The sequence below is a fragment of the Oncorhynchus mykiss genome, chromosome 19 (assembly GCF_057628025.1).
Source record: "Oncorhynchus mykiss isolate SJ-2025 chromosome 19, ASM5762802v1, whole genome shotgun sequence".
Classification (NCBI taxonomy): domain Eukaryota; kingdom Metazoa; phylum Chordata; class Actinopteri; order Salmoniformes; family Salmonidae; genus Oncorhynchus; species Oncorhynchus mykiss.
This window is the reverse complement of record NC_143040.1, coordinates 25,337,516-25,357,662: the sequence shown is the minus strand read 5'-3', so window position 1 is coordinate 25,357,662 and position 20,147 is coordinate 25,337,516. Positions and strand designations below refer to the sequence as shown.

Below are 20,147 nucleotides of genomic sequence, written 5' to 3'. Positions count from 1 at the left end.
TTTAATATCTGGTCATGATGATGTAATTTGTTTGGTATCAGAACCCCTTAGCAGCTCTCCTCCATGACCAAGAGGTCCATTCTGGTCTCCCTGTAGAGAAAGGAATGGGGGGGGACAGATTTAGGATCTTAATTTGATCACTATTTTGTTGCTGAATTTTCCAGGAAATGCAAACTTGTAGTGTATTCAAGTTTTAAAAAGGCTTCTAAAGTTTGTAATTTCAAAAATGTGCCAACCCCTACAAAAATGTCCATTCAGGATAATCCACATAATTCACATTTCCTGCTGCTGCAGGATTTTTTTTCCTGCTGTAGCAAAACTAGCTCAAATTAAGATCCTACATCTGTAGTATCTGTGTGTCATTAAGGTTTCCATCCAATTGGCGACAGGTTCTAAATATTCTAAAATCTGCATAAAGAAAAGAAGCACATTTTCCCACCAGTGGTGTGTTTCCACCACACGGACTTGTTTCAGATCAAATTCAGTAAGTGATGACGTAGTGCACACAAGTTCAATGTGTTTACATCGCATGTTCAACTCTACCGATAGTTTTGTCACAAACTATTGCATTAAATAGCAAATGTGCCTAGACAACAGCTTGCGGGTAGTCTGTATGGGTAGGCTAGTTGTTACGGTTTTCTTCTGGTGAAAGAGAGGCGGACCAAAACGCAGCGTGGTTATTTATAAACATCTTTAATAAAGATGATAACGTGAACAATATACAAAACAAGAAACCGTGGAAAATCGAAAACAGTCCTAACTGGTGCAAAACACAGAGACAGGAACAAACACCCACAAGAGACCTAAAGAATATGACTGCCTAAATATGGTTCCCAATCAGAGACAACGATAACCACCTGCCTCTGATTGAGAACCACTCCCGGCAACCATAGACTTACCTAGAATACTTAACTAAACACAATCCCATAAACTACAAAACCCCTAGACAAGACAAACACATAATCACCCATGTCACACCCTGGCCTAACCACAATAATAAAGAAAACACAAAATACTAAGGCCAGGGCGTGACACTAGTCTATATGATGAGATTACTATGGATAAGAGCAAGAATAATTTTATTTGTCAAACGGCAGTCAAGCATTGATCATCATGTCACCAAAATAAGACACTCGATAGGTATTGGAAAGGAGCATCAAGGTCATCTTGCACTTTCACAATCCTGTGATGTTCATAATTGATTTAATCTGTATCCTAATAATCTGCATGCTTTCCCGAGTTGTAGTGGGAGTACCACACACCATATCATTGCGTGACTTCAAGTTTACTTTGATATTATGGTTATTATGTCAATATTTACGCTTAAAGACGTTTCCACCACCACTTGGCTATTGATTACAATTCTATCTGCTGCCACATTCTGAATATTTCATTCCACTGAATTCACAGAAAAGGGTGAAGTTGCCTGTTGCCTCTAGACGCTGATATTGGGTTTTGTGTTTTTCCCAGCTAATGATTAAAGGGCATTTCCGCCACTTTTCAACCATGGTGGAGTTAGTGCCTACAAAAAGACATCATTAATATTTCTCTGTTTTACATTTTGAATTAGAGTAAGTAGTAGTACACACAATTTTTATTTTATTTAACCTTTATTTAACTAGGCAAGTTAAGAACAAATTCTTATTTAGAATGACGGCCTACCAAAAGGCAAACGGCCTCCTGTGGAGAAGGGGGCTGGGATTTAAATTTAAAATAAATGAAATAAAAATATAGGACAAAACACACATCACGACAAGAGAGACAACACCACATAAAGAGAGACCTAAGTCTGCAACATAGCATGGCAGCAACACATGACAACACGGGTATGGTAGCAACACAACATGACAACAACATGGTATCAACACAACATGGCAGCAGCACAACATGGTAGCAGCACAAAACAGGGTACAAACATTAGACAAATGGAGTTAGTTATCAGTATCTTTGCTAGGAGTACCAGCTAGCTAGCACTACTAGCTAGACACTGATTAACTAGCGCTACTTACTAGCTAGCTGATAGCTAGCCATTTGCTAGCTAGCACTAGCTTGGCAACAGCTAGAGCACAAGCAACAGTGGTTGCTTGGATGTAGTGATTTTTGGCATTAACATTGTATCTGTCATATGTGTTCCCTCTCCGGCCTCTAGGTCACCAGGCTGCTCGTTATGGCACACACCTGTCACCATCATTACACGCACCTGCGCGTCATTGGACTCCATCACTTCCCTGATTACCTTCCCGATATATGTCACTCCCTTTGGTTCCTTCCTCAGGCGTCATTGTTTCTGTTCCTGTGTCAATTCTGTGCGTTGTTCGTGTCTCTTATTTTTGTGTTATGTTGTGTTTATTTATTAAAACACTCACCCCCTGAACTTGCTTCCTGACTCTCAGCGCACATCGTTACAGTCTCCCAAAACTAAAATATAAACACAACATGTAAAATGTTGATCCCATGTTTCATGAGCTGAAATAAAAGATTCCAAACATTTTCCATACGAGCAAAAATCGTATTTCTCAAAAATGTTGTGCACAACTTTGTTTGCATCCTTCTTAGTGAGCATTTCTCCTTTGGCAAGATAATCCATCCACCTGACAGGTGTGGCATATCAAGGCCATCCTAAAATGTGCAGTTCTGTCACGCAACACAATGCCACAGATGTCTCAAGTTTTGAGGGAGCGTGCAATTGGCATGCTGTGACTGCAAGAATGTCCACCAGAGCTGTTGCCAGAGAATTTAATGTTCATTTCTCTACCATAAGCCGTCTCCAACGTCGTTTTAGAAAATTTGGCAGTACGTCCAATAGGCCTCACAACAGCAGACCACATATAACCAAGCCAACCCAGGATCTCCACATCTGACTTTTCACCTGCGGGATCGTATGAGACCAGCCACAAGGACAGCTGATGAAACTGTGGGTTTGCACAACCAAAGAATTTCTGCTCAAACTGTCAGGGTTTTGACCTGACTGCAGTTTGGCGTTGTAACTGACTTCAGTGGGCAAATGCTAATGTTTGATGGCCACTGGCACACTGGAGAAGTGTGCTCTTCATGGATGAATCCCGGTTTCAACCGTACCGGACAGATGGCAGATGAAATCGTGTGGGTGAGCAGTTTGCTGATGTCAACGTTGTGAACAGAGTGCTCCATGGGGAAGGTGGGGTTATGGTATGGGCAGGCATAAGCTACGGACAATGAACAAAATTGCATTTTATCAATGGCAATTTGAATGCACAGAGATACCGTGACGAGACCCTGAGGCCCATTGTCGTTCCATTCATCTGCCGCCATCACCTCATATTTCAACATGATAATGCATGGCTTCATGTCGCAAGGAACTGTAAACAATTCCTGGAAGCTGAACATTTCCCAGTTCTTCCATGGCCTGCATACTTACCAGACAGGTCACCCATTGAGCATGTTTTGGATTCTCTGGATCGACGTGCATCACAGTGTGTTCTGGGTCCCGTCAATATCCTGAAACTTCGCACAGCCATTGAAGAGGAGTGGGACAACATTCCACAGGCCACAATCAACAGCCTGATCAACTCTTTGCAAAGGAGATGTATCGCGCTGCATGAGGCAGATGGTGGTCACGCCAAATACTGACTGATCCATGCCCATACTTTTTTTCAAAGGTATCTGTGACCAACAGATGCATATCTGTATTCCCAGTCATCTGAAATCCATAATATCCATAATACATGTATTTAATTTGCCTGATTACCGACGGATATGTGAGTAGCACACGGACTCCCTGGAACATGTTGAGAGTTCAGGTTGTGCGCCAACTAAGACGTTAAAATACCATGCGCTTTGCGATTCACAGACGAGCTGGCATCAGCATGCAAAAGGTGCTATCTAGAACCTAAAAGGGTTCTTAAACATTCCCCATAGGAAAATTCCCCATAGGAAACCTTTTCTGTTCCAGGTAAAACCCTTTTGCTTTCAGGTAAAATATTTTTGGGTTGATGTAGAACCCTTTCCACCCTTTCAACATTGAACCCAAAAGGGTTCTACCTGGAACCAAAAAGGATTCTCCTATGGGGACAGCCGAAGAACCCTTTTGGAAGCCTTTTTTCGAAGAGTTTAGATCTGTACATAGGGGAAACATCACCCGAAGCTGAAATCACAGACGGTTTTGGTTTAAGAAGCAGCACATACTACCGTTCAAAGGTTTGGGGTCACTTAGAAATGTCCTTGTTTTTAAAAGAAAATGAAATTTTTGTCCCTTTAAATAACATCAAATTGATCAGAAATACAGTGTGGACATTGTTAATGTTGTAAATTACTATTGTAGCTGTTTTTTTATGGAATATCTACATAGGCATACAGAGGCCCATTTTCACCAACCATCACTCCTGTGTTCCAATGGAAGGTTGTGTTAGCTAATCCAAGTTTATCGTTTTAAAAGGCTAATTGATCATTAGAAAGCCCTTTTGCAATTATGTTAGCACAGCTGAAAACTGTTGTCCTGATTAAAGAAGCAATAAAACTGGCCTTCTTTAGACTAGTTGAGTATCTGGAGCATCAGCATTTGCGGGTTCGATTACAGGCTCAAAATGGCCAGAAACAAAGGACTTTCTTCTGAAACTGTCTATTCTTGTTCTGACAATTGAAGGCTATTCCATGCGAGAAATTGCCAAGAAACTGAAGATCTCGTACAACGCTGTGCACTACTCCCTTCACAGAACAGCACAAACTGGCTCTAACCAGAATAGAAAGAGGAGTGGGAGGCCCCGTGCACAACTGAGCAAGAGGACAAGTACATTAGAGTGTCTAGTTCGAGAAACAGATGCCCCACAAGTCCTCAACTGGCAGCTTCATTAAATAGTACCCGCAAAACACCAGTCTTAACGTCAACAGTGAAGAGGCGACTCTGAGATGCTGGGCTTCATTGCGGAGTTACAAAAGCCATATGTCAGACTGGCCAATAAAAATAAAATATTAAGATGGGCACAAGAACACAGACATTGAACAGTGGAAGATGGGAAAAAAGTGTTATGGACAGACGAATCTAAGTTTGAGGTGTTCGGATCACAAAGAAGAAGATTCATGAGACGCAGAAAAAATGAAAAGATGCTGGAGGAGTTCTTGCCGCCATCTGTCAAGCATGGTGGAGGCAAAGTGATGGTATGAGGGTTCTTTGGTGGTGGTAAAGTGGGAGATTTGTACAGGGTAAAAGGGATCTTGAAGAAGGAAGGCTATCACTCCATTTTGCAACGCCATGCCATACCCTGCTTAATTGGAACCAATTTCCTCCTATAACAGGACAATGCCCCAATGCACAGCTCCAAACTATGCAATAACTATTTAGGGAAGAAGGAGTCAGCTGGTATTCTGTCTATAATGGAGTGGCCAGCACAGTCACCGGATCTCAACCCTATTGAGCTGTTATGGGAGCAGCTTGACCGTATGAAGTGCCCATCAAGCGAATCCAACTTGTGGGAGGTGCTTCAGGAAGCATGGGGCGAAATCTCTTCAGATTACCTCAACAAATTAGAATGCCAAAGGTCTGCAGGGCTGTAATTGCTGCATATGGAGAATTATTTGATGAAAGCAAAGTTTGAAGGACACAATTATAGTTTAATTTAAAATATATATATTTAAATCATTATTTTTAACCTTGTCAACGTCTTGACTATATTTATTATTCCTTTTGCAACTAATTTCATGTATGTTTTCATGGAAAACAAGGACATTTCTAAGTGACCCCAAACTTTTCAACGGTAGTATACATTAAACATGACAAGATCAGCCTCACCTTTCTGTGAAATCCAGAGTTCGCTTCCTTTGCGCCGGAAGCAAACAAACAGTATATTAAAATGTTTTTCCAGATCGCCTCAAGAATGTTATCACAATCAAATCAAATCAAATTATATTGGTCACATACACATATTCAACAGATGTATTACTGCATTGTCGGAACTAGAAGCACAAGCATTTCGCTACACTCGCATTAACATCTGCTAACCATGTGTATGTGACAAATAAAATTTGATTTGATTTGAACAGATGTTATTGCCGGTGTAGTGAAATGCAATGTCAACCCATGACGGTTTAAGACAACATCATACACATCTACCCATTATCTCATGGGCTGTACATTACAACTGGTATATCATCTGGCCACCTAGCCATTATAGTTTAAACAAAGTTTCATCATCCCTTGACTCCAGCAGATGGCTGAATCAAGACTTTCTCACAGTTACTGGAATACGCCATGGTTTAATCAATGCTTTCTTTGAGTATTCGATTAAATTAAATTAAATGAAACCCTAAGATATCACACAGAAAACAGGCTTACTTACTTGACCTTCAAAGGCGACGTGGCGCATAACACTCAGCAGCATCACTACTTTTCCAGCCATGTTGTCAGTGGATAGACAGTGGAGGCTGCTGAGAGGAGAACGGCTCATAATAATGGCCGGAACTGAGAAAATGGAATAGCATCAAACACATGGAAAACAAGTGTTAGATATATATTTGATACCATTCCATGGATTCCACTCCAGTAATTACCACGATCCCGTTCTCCCCAATTAAGGTATCACCAACCTCCTGTGGTGGATAGACAGTGAGAGTGCCCCATCTCACAGTCTCTCACTGCTTATTATGAGGTTGACAGGTCCACTGACAGGAAAGTGAGGTTGTGTCCTAAATAGAACCCTAGCCCTATGGGCCCTGGTCAAATGTGGTGCACTATATAGGGAACAGGGTGCCGCTTGAGACACAACCCTACTTTTCTTAGCCAAAGATTATGAAATACATGTTGCAGTGATGTAGTTCCATGGTTTACCCCTTTATTTCCCCTTTATTTAACCAGGTAGGCCAGATGAGAACAAATTCTCATTTACAACTGCGATCTGGGCAAGATAAAGCAAAGCCGTGTGACACAAACAACAACACAGAACTACACATGGAATAAACAAACGTACAATCAATATAACAATAGAAAAGTCTATATAAAGTGTGTGAAAATGAGGTAAGATTAGGGGGGTAAGGCAATAAATAGGCCATAGTGGCAAAATATTTACAATTTAGCAATTAAACACTGGAGTGATAGATGTGCAGAAGAGGAATGTGCAAGTAGAGGTACTGGGGTGCAAAGGAGCAAAAAAATAAATAACGATATGGGGATGAGATAGTTAGGTGGGCTATTTACCGTTGGGCTACGTACAGGTGCAATGATCTGTAAGCTGCTCTGACAGCTGATGTTTAAAGTTAGTGAGGGAGATATGAGTCTCCAGCTTCAGTGATTTTTGCAAGTCGTTTCCAGTCATTGGCAGCAGAGAACTGGAAGGAAAGGCGGCCAAAGAAGCAATTGGCTTTGGGGCTGACCAGTGAAATATACCTGCTGGAGCGTGTGCTACGGGTGGGTGATGCTATGGTGACCAGTGAGCTGAGATAAGGCAGGGCATTACCTAGCAAAGACTTATAGATGACCTGGAGCTAGTGGGTCTGGCGACGAATATGTAGCGATGGCCAGCCAACGAGAGCATACAGGTCACAGTGGTGGGTAGTATATGGGGCTTTGGTGAGAAAATGGATGGCACTGTGATAGACTGCATCCAATTTGCTGAGTGTTGGAGGCTATTTTGTAAATGACATCGCCAAAGTCATGGATCGGTAGGATAGTCAGTTTTACGAGGGTATGTTTGGCAGTGTGAGTGAAGGATGCTTTGTTGTGAAATAGGAAGCCGATTCTAGATTTAATTTTGGATTGGAGATGCTTAATGTGAGTCTGGACGGAGAGTTTACAGCCTGACCAGACACCTAGTATTTGTAGTTGTCCACATATTATAAATCAGAACCATCCAGAGTAGTGATGCTAGACGGGCGGGCAGGTGCGGGCAGCGATCGGTTGAAGAACATGCATTTAGTTTTACTTGCATTTTAAGAGCAGTTTGAGGCCACGGAAGGAGAGTTGTATGGCAAAGAAGCTCGTTTGGAGGTTAGTTAACACAGTGTCCAAAGAAGGGCCAGAGGTATACAGGATGGTGTCGTCTGCATAGAGGTGGATCTGAGAATCACTAGCAGCAAGCGCGACATCATTGATGTATACAGAGAAAAGAGTCGTCCCGAGAATTGAACCCTGTGGCACCCCCATAGAGACTGACAGAGGTCCGGACAACAGGCCCTCGGATTTGACACACTGAACTCTGTCTGAGAAGTGGTTGGTGAACCAGGCGAAGCAGTCATTTGAGAAACCAAGGCTGTTGAGTCTGCCGATAAGAATGCGGTGATTGACAGAGTCGAAAGCCCTGGCCAGGTCGATGAATACGGCTGCACAGTATTGTCGATGGCGTATATGATATCGTTTAGGACCTTGAGCTTGGCTGAGGTGCACACATGACCAGTTCGGAAAACAGTACCGTACCGGTGGGATTCGAAATGGTCGAAGTTAGAAAGGCAGTGTAGGATAGATATAGGTCTGTAACAACCGTTTGAGTTTTGAACCTTGTTAAGTTATTGCTTTAGTGTTTCTGCAGTAACACTTTTGTAACGGGAATTTCCAGGTGAACAAAAAGGAGGTTAAACCAAAATAAGGTTCATCAAAATCAATCCGGCTTAATCCAATAATTCAGGGACACACCTCCAGAACAGAAGCAGAGAAAATGTCTAACGGGCCTCTTGGAGAGAGGCCCTTTACAGTATATTCTAATCTGACATTTGGCATAGGTCCCCAGATCCTCAAAAAGTTCTACAGCTGCACCATCGACAGCATCCTGACCGGTTGCATCACCGCCTGGTATGGCAACTGCTTGGCATCTGACCGTAAGGCACTACAGAAGGTAGTGTGTACAGCCCAGTACATCACTGGGGCCAAGTTTCGTCAAAGACTCCCGTCACCCAAGTTATAGACTGTTCTCTCTGCTACTGCACGGCAAGCGGTACCTAGGACCAAAAGGGCTACTTAACAGCTTCTACCCACAAGCCATAAGACTGCTGAACAACAAAACTATTTACATTGACCCCCCCCCCCCCCTTTTTTTACACTGCTGCTACTTGCTGTTTATCTAGTCACTTTACAAATTACCTCAACTAACCTGTACCCCGCACATTGACTCGGTACCAGCACTCGTTTATAGCCTCATTATTGTTATGTACATTTCTTGTGTTACTTTTTGATTGACTAGATTTTTAAAAAAAAACTTGAGTTTATTTAGTAAATATTATATTAACTCTACTTCTTCAACTGCATTGTAGATTTAAGGGCTTGTAAGTAAGCATTCCGTGATAAGGTCAACACATTTTATTTTATTTGATATATAAACCCTTCTCATAAAACATTATCAAGGTTTACACATAAAGGAGCGTATATGTCGCTTATGCTGGTATTGAATTTAAAGTTTTATTAAATCAAATTATTTTAAAATGTAGGCCGAAAGCGCCAGAGAACAATTAGAATGGCCGTATAGGCTAAAACGTTTTCTAAGGAAAAAAAATAGACGACCTCAAAGGCATCTATTTGGTCATTCTCCTGGAGTAAATTCAAATTCAAACAAATCACAGCTTAGGGACTTGCAAATTAATAAAGACTACTAGGCAAGTACTACATAATGACTATGTTTGGGGCATTTTATTGAATAGTCTGCTAGTGCAGTTGCCTAGTAGGCTATGATTTCCTCGTTGTGGGCTTTTATTAAAGAGGAAGCCACCGGTCCACTGACTGTCATGTTACTGCCATGAAGTGTAGTACACAAAGTTCATTCACTCTCGGGAGCCTACGACAACTGATGGTCACAGCCACACAGCATAGGATGTTGGAGAAAATTATAGTACCTTGTCTTATAGCTTGAAACTATACTGATTTAGGCACAAAAAAAATATAGTATTTTTTAAATTGCTTTTTTAATACGGTCGGTGCGTAAACGGATATGTATTTGTCACTACAGTTCGGCATGTGACAGCCGCATTATGCTCGACTCATCTCTCAACTTTAGGCTGCGGAAGAAAGGCTGGACCGTGGTTGTAGTTTTAGGTGTTATTAATCTCTTAGTGGTTTTATTTAATTTAATGGGTTACTCGAATGGGTTTTCAGCAAACAAACAAATAAAGACACAGACGCGAATTGAAAAAGCTTTTATTACCGTGCCACTTCCACCGCAAGATAATGGACAACACGACCTTAATAACAGCGTTGTAATATTGCGAACTCCGAAGTTTAAGGATATACATTTACCCAATGCAGCTACTACAACTACTACAACAACTACTACAACAACTACTAACACTACTTCTACTACAACTTTGTGGAATAAGTTTGAAAAATGTCCTGATCCGTCTCCTCATCTGGGTAAGTAGGCTATGATTTGATCAATTCATTTTAATTCAAGGGCTGGTATTTAATAGAAAATGCACAGCAGAAACATGACATTATATTGTATTATACATGTAATTGTTATAAACACGTACGAGGACTCTTTATAACACATTAGCAGGCTATTTCCATGCTGATTTTTTTCTCCAATTCTTCTGTCATGCACATATTATATGTATTTGTTCCCCTAATCAAGCATGGAACCTGAATCCAGATAGTTTGGCCTCCCAAGAAAATACATTAAAACTTTATATATTTAATCGAACTGTTTGGCCAAAAATAACAAGCAAATGAAATATATATAATTATCAGCCATAACATTCATGGGATCATTCTCTGGGATCTTCTCCAAACATATACCAAACATTAGGAACACCTTCCTAATATTGAGTTTGCACCCCCTTCGTCCCCTATGACCTCAGAACAGCTTCAATTCGTCAGGGAATTAACTCTACAAGGTGTCTGACTCCAATGCTTCCCACAGTTTTGGGGAGTTTTGTCAAGTTGGCTGGATGTCCTCTGGGTGGTGGATGATTCTTCATACACACAGGAAACCGTTGAGCATGAAAATCCCAGCAGTGTTGCAGTTCTTGCGCCTGTTTCCCTTTATTGCGAGTGTTACGAAATGCTTGTGTGTAAGCTAAATGCTTGTGTGTAGGCGAAATGCTTGTGACATCAATAAGGGATGCGTGCATGCGCGTGCGTGTGTGTGTGTGTGCGTGCGTGTGTGCACGTGTGTGTGCTCTATTTTTCTACATGAGGTCAAAGGCTGAAAACTTTGAACAAAGAGAGAGCGAGATAGAGCAGGGAGTGATGGAGGCGTGAAGGCAGAAAGTGAAAAGGAAGTGAATGTGGTTGAGGAACAGGAAGAGGTGTGTGAGAGTTTATGAGAGATCAAGAGATCTGTTTCTCCTGACCTGCAGTGGGGCCTCTCAGGGTGGAGTTCTCCACGCCTGTCAGCTTGGACACAGTGAGGAAGGAGAACCCAGGTCTGCAGGGAGGAGGTCGCTACAAACCACAAGACTGCGCCGCCCTCCAAAAGGTTGCTCTAATCATCCCCTTCCGCCATCGCGACGATCACCTCAAGTTCTGGCTCTACTACCTCCATCCCATCCTTCAGCGCCAACAGCTGGACTACGGCGTCTACGTCATCAATCAGGTAAAGCCAGAGAAACCAGTCTAATCTCTGTGCATGACTGGTTTCATCTATTCACTGAACTCGCCTTTCAGAGTCTGTCTGAACAAAAAAAAGCAGCTCGGTTGTCATGCATTTGTTTATTCATGCCTGAAGGTTTCCACACAAGTAACCTCCCACCCGTCATTGTAGATACCAGGAAGAATGTTAACGTGTGTCGCAACATCCCCCCCCCCCCCCCCCCCCCTCTCACAGTTACAAATCATTACTCAGGGTCTTTAAACCAAGGCTAAATCTCAATAAGCCTATCCTTGATTCCTTGTGTCCTCTCCTGCCATCCTTCCCCCTCGCTTCCTACAGAAAATGTAAGAGGGATGAAAGAAGAGGAAACGTAAATGTACGGAACTACGAAATGTATAGATTTGTAAGAAGTGCGACGTTTGTGAGAAACTAAGAGAGCTCTGAGAGAGACACTGAGAGAGACACTGAAACAGGAGATAGACAGACATCCAGCCCCAGCCCCCCAGCTTTCCAGCCCCAGCGCCCCAACTCCACACAAGCCCAGGCCTGTACTTTAAACACAGACATGGTTCAGCTGTGAGTTGAAGTTTATATTCACTATCTGTAAACCACCAGGTGTCTCTCACAGATAATCAGAGGGCACAGCCAAGTCACCGTGATGAACAAATGGAAGCCTTCGGTTTGCAAAACGGTTTGCAACATGGAGTGTCTCTATCAAATAATCATGATGTCATCAAGTATGAGTTTATTCTAATGTATTGTTTTAAAGGACAACATATCTTACATGTTATAAGAGGAACTAAACATGTTTGACAGACACCACACAATCAGGAATTAGAGGCTATCTCAGGTCCATGTATTTCTGTTGGACGGTTTCTCCCGTGGGCAAAAGTTTGTAAGTTTAAGTCAACAGATTTAGTCATTGTGAAAGGATTTCAGACACGGATGCATCTTGCTGTCTTTGTAAACCGATTAGAAACCAGATATGGCAGTATGAGCGCCCATCCTACACTACTGGAAGAGAAAAGAGTCAATGGCTCGCTATAGAACGGTAAAGCACCCTTATTTTTTTAGCAATGTAGGATGCTCCTATACAAATGTTCTCACAAGGAAATATTTGGTGTGAGGGATGATTCAAATAATCATCCAACGATTCATCCTCACCAGCTGAAGTTGTTCGACTGCATAACGCAGACAGCTTCTCACTTTCTTTTTATTCTCCCCTCTTTCCTCCACACATTTCCTCCTTTCCACCACATCCGTCACCTCAATGAACTCTCTGCCTTTCTTAACTTGTAATGATAAAGAGACAGAGGACTACTTTTTTTACATTAAAGGGGCAATACACAGTTGAAGCAATAACAAAGCGGATTCCCTGCCTCTGTTTTGGTAAAAAAAAAAAAAAAAATAGGGCCTGGAGAAATGTAACAACTCTTACATTCATAGATGGAGCTATTGATGCAAAGACGGATCATCCAAGATATCAACATTATAGTTTTAAGCATATTTTCAGGCTATGCATTTACAATGTTCACAAACATTGGGGTAAAACCAGCTTATATTTTGGGTTCTGATGGGGTATGAAAGTTCAACTAAGCTCAAAGGCATATATATATATATATATATATAGGCATATATATCAAAGGCATATATATATATATATATATATATATATATATATATATATATATATATATATGCCTTTGAGCTTAGTACGTTATATATATACGTTATATTCTTCAAGAATCAATGCATATCTATCCTTAATTTATAAGTTCAAAATTGGATGTAGCAACTGCAGATTGCCCCCTTTAAAGCATGAACATGGTCAGGTATAGCAGTTTTCGGGATATAGCAGGCATCTCTAATTATGAAGATCCAACAAAGGCAACTGATTAAAGCAATTGTAGATGAGAGGGCATGCTTATTTAGCACAGCTGTGCTACGATCACAGGTGCAAGGCGGATCCGAGTGCGGTAGATCAGCGCAGCCGTGATAAAAAAAAATAAGAAAGTTGTTTAGCACAACCTCGAGTGAACAATTGCTTTTCTACAACGGGTTACCAATTAGATAAAACACTTGATTTCGTTATGTATTCATAGGTTACTATTTCGTCCCTCAATTAAAATATAGGCCTAGTCCTGACACGAATCTTAGTTGCTAGCCAAACCGGCTGGTCGTTCATTCTATCCGTTAGGTTGCCGGAGCCGTGACCCACTCGTGAAGTCTTTTTGTTCCATATCAATGGACGACCCAGTCGTTCGGCCTAAATGTTTATGGCAACGCTCTTATCCCTTGCTTGCTAGCTAGCCAACTAAGGCTAACGTTGTCACTTCAAACTGTGTAGCCAGAATAACAGCAAAGTAGCTGTATTTGAGTTTGTTTAAGCTGTTTTCTATCTACATTTATTTGGATGCATCCATAACAATGAGCTAATGATGCACGATTTTCCCTGACATAGAACATTTGCTCTCCTGTCAGGGCACTGTTCAGAGGAGCTAGCCAACTACACAGCAACACAGTCACTTCAAACGGAAGCAGGAACGACCGCACAATAGCTGCATTTAATTTAGTTTGATTCATGATTTCGACGGGCTAAGAAAATATGTTTGTCTCGTCCTGACACCATTATCCTCATTGGGACAGTGGAGATAGAATTTCAACAAATGTCAGAGAGACCTACAACCCCCCGTTGTTGCAAACCAAATGTAATGCCTCGATCAGACCGACATTGTATGGGTTTTGGCACACCAGAAGTACATTCACTTCCAATGAAACGCTGCGTTTGCCTTGTATGCATAGACTTGACAATATTAGCAAAATGTGAATGTTAAACTTTTACTGCACACATATAGAGTAACAATTTTGGATTACGTAATGGGGAAGTTTGACTGCAGAATTGATTGCACAGCATTGATGTTATGACACTGTCGGTCTGATTGAGGCGTTAGGCTAGAAGCACGGGAGATAATGTCTAGATCCTTTTTATAGTGGAAATCAAGTTAATGAATGACCTGTCTGGGCTGATGGAACAGTGGATGCGCAGTGATTTCTCGGATGGAACAGAAAGCAAGATGCCAATTTTTGCATTATAGGCTTACCCGTGCTAAACTGGTTATTTAGTATGGCTTAGACCGTGTCTCAACCAATCACAAAGCTTGTTTTGACCAACCTGTTGTAGAATTGTAACTTTTGATTTTTGTTGTTTAAATAATCAAATTCAATATTATTTCATTTTTGTGATGTATTTGAATGACAGAATCACCACTACGGCCCTAACTGTCAGCTGGTGACTACCACGCATTGATAGTGAAGAGTAGCCTACTCCTATGAAGATGCCATTGACAGTGTAGAGGAAAGAACTGTGTCCTTACATGACTTCTACAGGTGCTTCCTGTTCTTGAAACCAAAATAGCAGATAACGTCTCTCTCTCTCTGTCTCTCTCTCTTTCCCTCTCTCTCTGTTTCGCATTCTGACATACTAATAACTACTACTAACTCTGTTTCCACTCTCCTAGCACTGCATGTTTGCAACCAATCACATCTCTGCTAAAGTATGGTTGGGTTCTTCCAATGCTCGGTGGCTTTCTTCTTCTCCTTCTGCTTTCTCCTGAGGTAACTAAGTGCGACTGTTGGTATACTCCGCGGTTCTCTAACACGCTGTTGCTTAGTTTCTGACATTTCTTAAGGGGAAGTCCCTTGGAGTTTCTATTTAGTGTATTGCATGATAGTTATGCCAATATTGTTTACTTTCCTCATATGAGATAAGGACAAAACCTGTCTGGGGCTCCTAGGGGCGGTTTCGACAGACACACATGAAGCATAGTCCGAGACTAAATTTATTTTTAGACCAGGACGAGGCTTAATCTGTGTCCAAGAAGCGGGCCCCGAGTGACTGTCTTTTAGAAGGTGGTGCGTTGACCTGAAGTAATCTGTAAAATAAAAAAGTAGTGAGTGCGGACCGTCCTTTTTTTATATAGTACTTTGCTCATATGCTAATGACAATGCAAAGTTAGCTGGGTGTTGGGAAAGAGAACTGTCTAGAATGTAATGTTGCAGCTCAGTAGATCTTCAGGCTGTCAGTGACTTAGAAAACTGGTCTGCTTGCTTTTTAAAAATGTATTTAACTAGGGAAGTCAGTTAAGAACACATTCTTATTTACAACGACGGCCTAATCCAGCCAAACCCTAAACCAGACAATGCTGGGACAATTGCTCACCGCCCTATGGGACTCCCAATCACAACCAGTTGTGATACAGCCTGGAATCAAACCAGGGTCTGTCGTGACACCTCTAGCACTGAGATGCAGTGCTTTACACCGCTGCGCCACTCGGGAGCCCCGTCTCAGTAAATCTTTAAATAGTTTACCCAACAATGGGAGATCTGTGACAGCTAAGAAGAACAAAAAGACTTTCTATGTCTGTGATGTGGTTGCCCCACCTAGATAACTGTAAGTCGCTCTGGATAAGAGCGTCTGCTAAATGACTCAAATGCAAAATGTAAGAGTACATCAACTTGAAATCAATTTGCATATACCAGATTTTTTTTTTAAATACACTTTTTGATGAATTAAACATGTTCTAAGGACAAACTTTATTCAATTATAAGTGAATATTTGGCAAATAATTTAGCGTACCCATGTTTTGAAAATTACTGTAATTTCTTCATTAGGATGGAGACGACACATTCAACAGGGCCAAGCTGATGAACATTGGCTATGCTGAGGCCCTGAAAGAGTATGACTACGACTGCTTTGTGTTCAGTGACGTGGACATCATCCCCATGGATGACCGCAACCCCTACAAATGCTTCAGCCAGCCCAGACACCTGTCTGTCTCCATGGACAAGTTTGGCTTCAAGTACGGCCCAAAACTCAACCGACAACTTCTTTCTAATGCGTCATCATCATTTTCATTAATTGGGACTCTTCCTCAATTCAATGAGTACATAGCTAGAAGAGTAGTAAACAAGTATATCTGTTTATGCTTAGCCTACCCTTTTCATGACTTGGCTCTTTGTATGGGCCAGATGAGAAATATTTTGTCTTTGTCTCATCCATAGGTTGCCCTATAACCAGTACTTTGGCGGTGTCTCAGCGTTAAGTAAGGAGCAGTTCCTGGAAATCAACGGCTTTCCCAACAACTACTGGGGCTGGGGTGGGGAAGATGACGACATTTTCAACAGGCAAGACAGTGCATTCCAATCCAAACAGACTTTTAAAGCATTACGGATGAGCCTATATTAAAGCCAGACTTGGCAAGGGGACATCATCCCTTTCTAATGTTACCGATGCATTGTATAATGCTCATGCAAAACACAATATATTCACCAGGGTGTTAGGGTCAGTCAATTCAGAAACTGAAATGGCAGTTTTTTTTCAATATTTTTTTTTTATAAACTGAAAAGGAGAAGCTGTTTACTTAAAAAGTTGTCACGTTTTTTAACTTAAATCAATTCCTGAATTGAATTAGAATTGACCCCAACCCTGAATTCCACAGTATTTCCAACGTGTATGCAAAGTCCATTATAATAATAAACTCTGATTTCCACAGGTTGAGCTCCAGAGGAATGTCCATCTCTCGTCCAGATGGCGAGGTCGGAAAATGCCGGATGATCCGTCACGAGAGAGACAAACTGAACGACCCAAATCCTCAGAGGTAAAGCTTTAGATTAGAACATCCACATTCAACAGGTTCCCCACAATGTTGTACTTTTAAAAAAGAAAATGTAGATTTTAAGGGGAAAGTTTTTATTTCTTCATGATAGCATCAGCATTGTTACTCAGCCATCACAGCCAATAAAATATTGGCTATTGTATGGCCCCAGAATTGACATATCAGTGCATCCCTAATATCTTCATAGGAGGATAGTAGACTGATGAGTCATTTCCTTTGCATCGCAGGTTTGACAGAATACAACGCACGAGACTGACCATAAATACAGATGGGATCAGCTCTCTCAAGTACAAAGTCGTCAAAGTGGAAAAGGATGCTCTGTTCACGAAAATCACAGTAGATGTGGGGAAACCTTAGTGAAAGTGGATAAATGTTAGCAGTTATTTTGCACATCACTTATCACAAGGTGGAGGGCAGAGAAAGCACAGCGGAACCATGGAATGCAGTACTGAGAATACTCTGAATTCTCCAGAACGCGTGTATTTATTGTGGAAACAAATGGACAGCACTTGGATGAATGGGATGGCACAACAAGACCTCATAAATATCAGAGTGGATCAAAATGTTTGATCAACATGTTTGACTTCTAATGGCAGGACACAAGGGAAGGGGCGTGGGACAAAGAAGTTATTTTGTATGTCATTTGTAATGAGTTGTCTTTGTGTAATTCTGTAAGGGAGAACTACTTGGTTTAAATGTGTATATAAGTTGTATACATTTGCATATAGTTAATACATATTTTATATATTGTTTCTTTCATTTTCGGCTAAGATATTAGAGGTGATTATGGGTTTAATATATTTTTTGTGGAAATGTTTCCCATGTTTGAAACTGTGTGAAAGGTCTTAATCACAATCTAAAAGCAACGATTGGTTTGGATACTTATATATGTTTCTAAAAACATCACTTGTCTGCTGTGATTCTGTACGTTCACTACCTGTAACATGATCACTTCCATGCTTCTTTACATTCAAAACATGTTTACTACCTGTGACATGATCACTTCCATGCTTCTTTACATTCAAACCCTATTCAGTACCTGTATGAATTATCACTTCCATGCTTCTTTACATTCAAGACCTGTTCACTACCTGTGACATGATCACTTCCATGCTTCTTTACATTCAAACCCTATTCAGTACCTGTATGAATGATCACTTCCATGCTTCTTTACATTCAAGACATGTTCACTACCTGTTACATGATCACTTCCATGCTTCTTTACATTCAAAACCTATTCAGTGCCTGTTACATGAATGATCACTTCCTTGTTTCTGCAGCGCACAAATCAGTCGGGAACAAACACACATACTACAACATTGTGATAGTCAGTTGTATGTATGGTCAGTCTCAGTCCCCGCCCATTTGGCTTGTCTTAAATGTGTAGAAATACTGGTTTGGTGAGCAGAACACTGGACCCAACCTGTCACTTTATTTCATGTGACTGAAAGCAAAAGCCTACAGCCTGGTTTTCATTCATAGGAATAGAACATGGAGAAGTTATTGAATAAATAAAAAGTTTTACATTTGAATTATTCAAAATCTATTTTTATTGAATACATTTAACTTTAATTGTCCTGTTGGGCTATTGAATATATTAATTTATTATAGTTAAAATGATTGGAATACGTGTTTAATTGAATTGATTTAATTTCAAGTCTCCAATTGGGGACTCCAAAAAGTGACTACAGACCTAGCTCTGGATTTCCATCCTGTTACAAGGAAACCAGTAACGGATTCATTTGTGGTTAGTGAAATAATTAACAAGAAACACTAGTGAATCAGTCTAAGGAAATCCCAGACCTAGGGCAACATTGTTCACATTGTAGAAGGCAACCCGTGTGCCTAGGGAGACTAGAGTATTATTAATTTAGAAGTTAATCATTTCCTTTTCCCCCGTCACCTCACAAATTGGAACTTGACCATATAACTGGGCAATAGTCCAGGTGTGATAAAAGTAGGTCTTGTGAGACTTGTTAAGTTGATTGTGATGTCAAGAAAGCAGAGCAGTGCGTTATCACAGATAGACCTCTCACCGAGGTAAAGACAGTTTCAGGTTGGATATTTGCCTGTAGTTTTCCTTACGTCCACCAACAGCAGTCAGGGACCGTCAACATACTGACAAATCCAATTTTTCACATTTCAATAGCTCTTTAACCAATCCTCCTAAAACGTTCAACCCGGGTCGTAGCTAACCCGATGGCATAGACACACATTGCACACACTTTTTGTTGTTGTTGATTTACATCTCGCACTATTTTAAATGATTTATTTACATTTTTGAATTTCAATAGCTCATTGGTCATATGACCTACTGACTTCAAACAAGGTTCCGAATGTCCACTGACCACCCTTCTATATTGCACACTCTTGTTTGGGTACTGTAAAATCACATGGTGTAACGTACATTTTTCATAGTTTTACATTTCAATAGCTCCTTGTGACACACCTAAGAAGTGTGCAGTGGATATACACCCATATTGCATCAACTCTAGTCATGTATCTTCTATATAGTTGTACATTAATATTAGTTTGACAATTAGGGGGTTCAGTCCAGTGTTGTTTACCCTTTTCTTTAATATGTATCTATAATAACTGGTAGTTCTAAGGACTTATTTTCCCTGTTTTTTTAAATATTTTTCCACACTATTTAACATAGGTACACAATAGGAGAGAGACAGATAATATCTCCTTTCGTCGTTAATATCAACCATAAAGGAAAGGGGCAAAGTACGAGAGTCATGTTTGGTTTCCCAGGAGGTCTACCCCGGGGGATGGTAATAGAGGGGATGTACGTGAGGCGACGTTGGCTCCCTCTGCTGGTAATACGGGAGCTGGGCACCCCGACACGGACAGCTCTAAGTGGAGGTAATTCGAGGAAAGTGCCAACCAGCGGTGGAGGCCAAATGAAAGGAGCACGGTGGCACACCGCGAGAGGGGAAACGGGGAGAGACCGACGCCAAGCCACAGTAGAGAAATAGGACTGAGCCAA

The 20,147-nt window shown here is 41.1% G+C and overlaps 1 protein-coding gene across 1 annotated transcript; it reads left to right on the top strand.

Moving 5' to 3' along the window:
- Window positions 1-9,588: 9,588 nt before the first annotated feature.
- LOC110497417 (beta-1,4-galactosyltransferase 1) lies at window positions 9,589-18,687 on the top strand. The gene is made up of 6 exons (XM_021573511.3): window positions 9,589-10,300; window positions 11,248-11,483; window positions 16,152-16,339; window positions 16,542-16,664; window positions 17,033-17,137; window positions 17,383-18,687. Exons 1-6 carry the CDS (start codon window positions 9,922-9,924, stop codon window positions 17,510-17,512), a joined length of 1,161 nt encoding a protein of 386 aa, XP_021429186.2. The 5' UTR covers window positions 9,589-9,921; the 3' UTR covers window positions 17,513-18,687.
- Window positions 18,688-20,147: the final 1,460 nt, after the last annotated feature.

What these genes read in the sequence shown, in the direction of transcription:
- LOC110497417 (XM_021573511.3), top strand. Translation starts at nt 9,922, where the DNA reads ATGCTCGACTCATCTCTCAACTTTAGGCTGCGGAAGAAAGGCTGGACC. An exon ending in TGATCCGTCTCCTCATCTGG is followed by an intron (nt 10,301 to 11,247) that starts GTAAGTAGGCTA and finishes CCTGACCTGCAG; the next exon opens with TGGGGCCTCTCAGGGTGGAG. An exon ending in AACGACCCAAATCCTCAGAG is followed by an intron (nt 17,138 to 17,382) that starts GTAAAGCTTTAG and finishes TTTGCATCGCAG; the next exon opens with GTTTGACAGAATACAACGCA.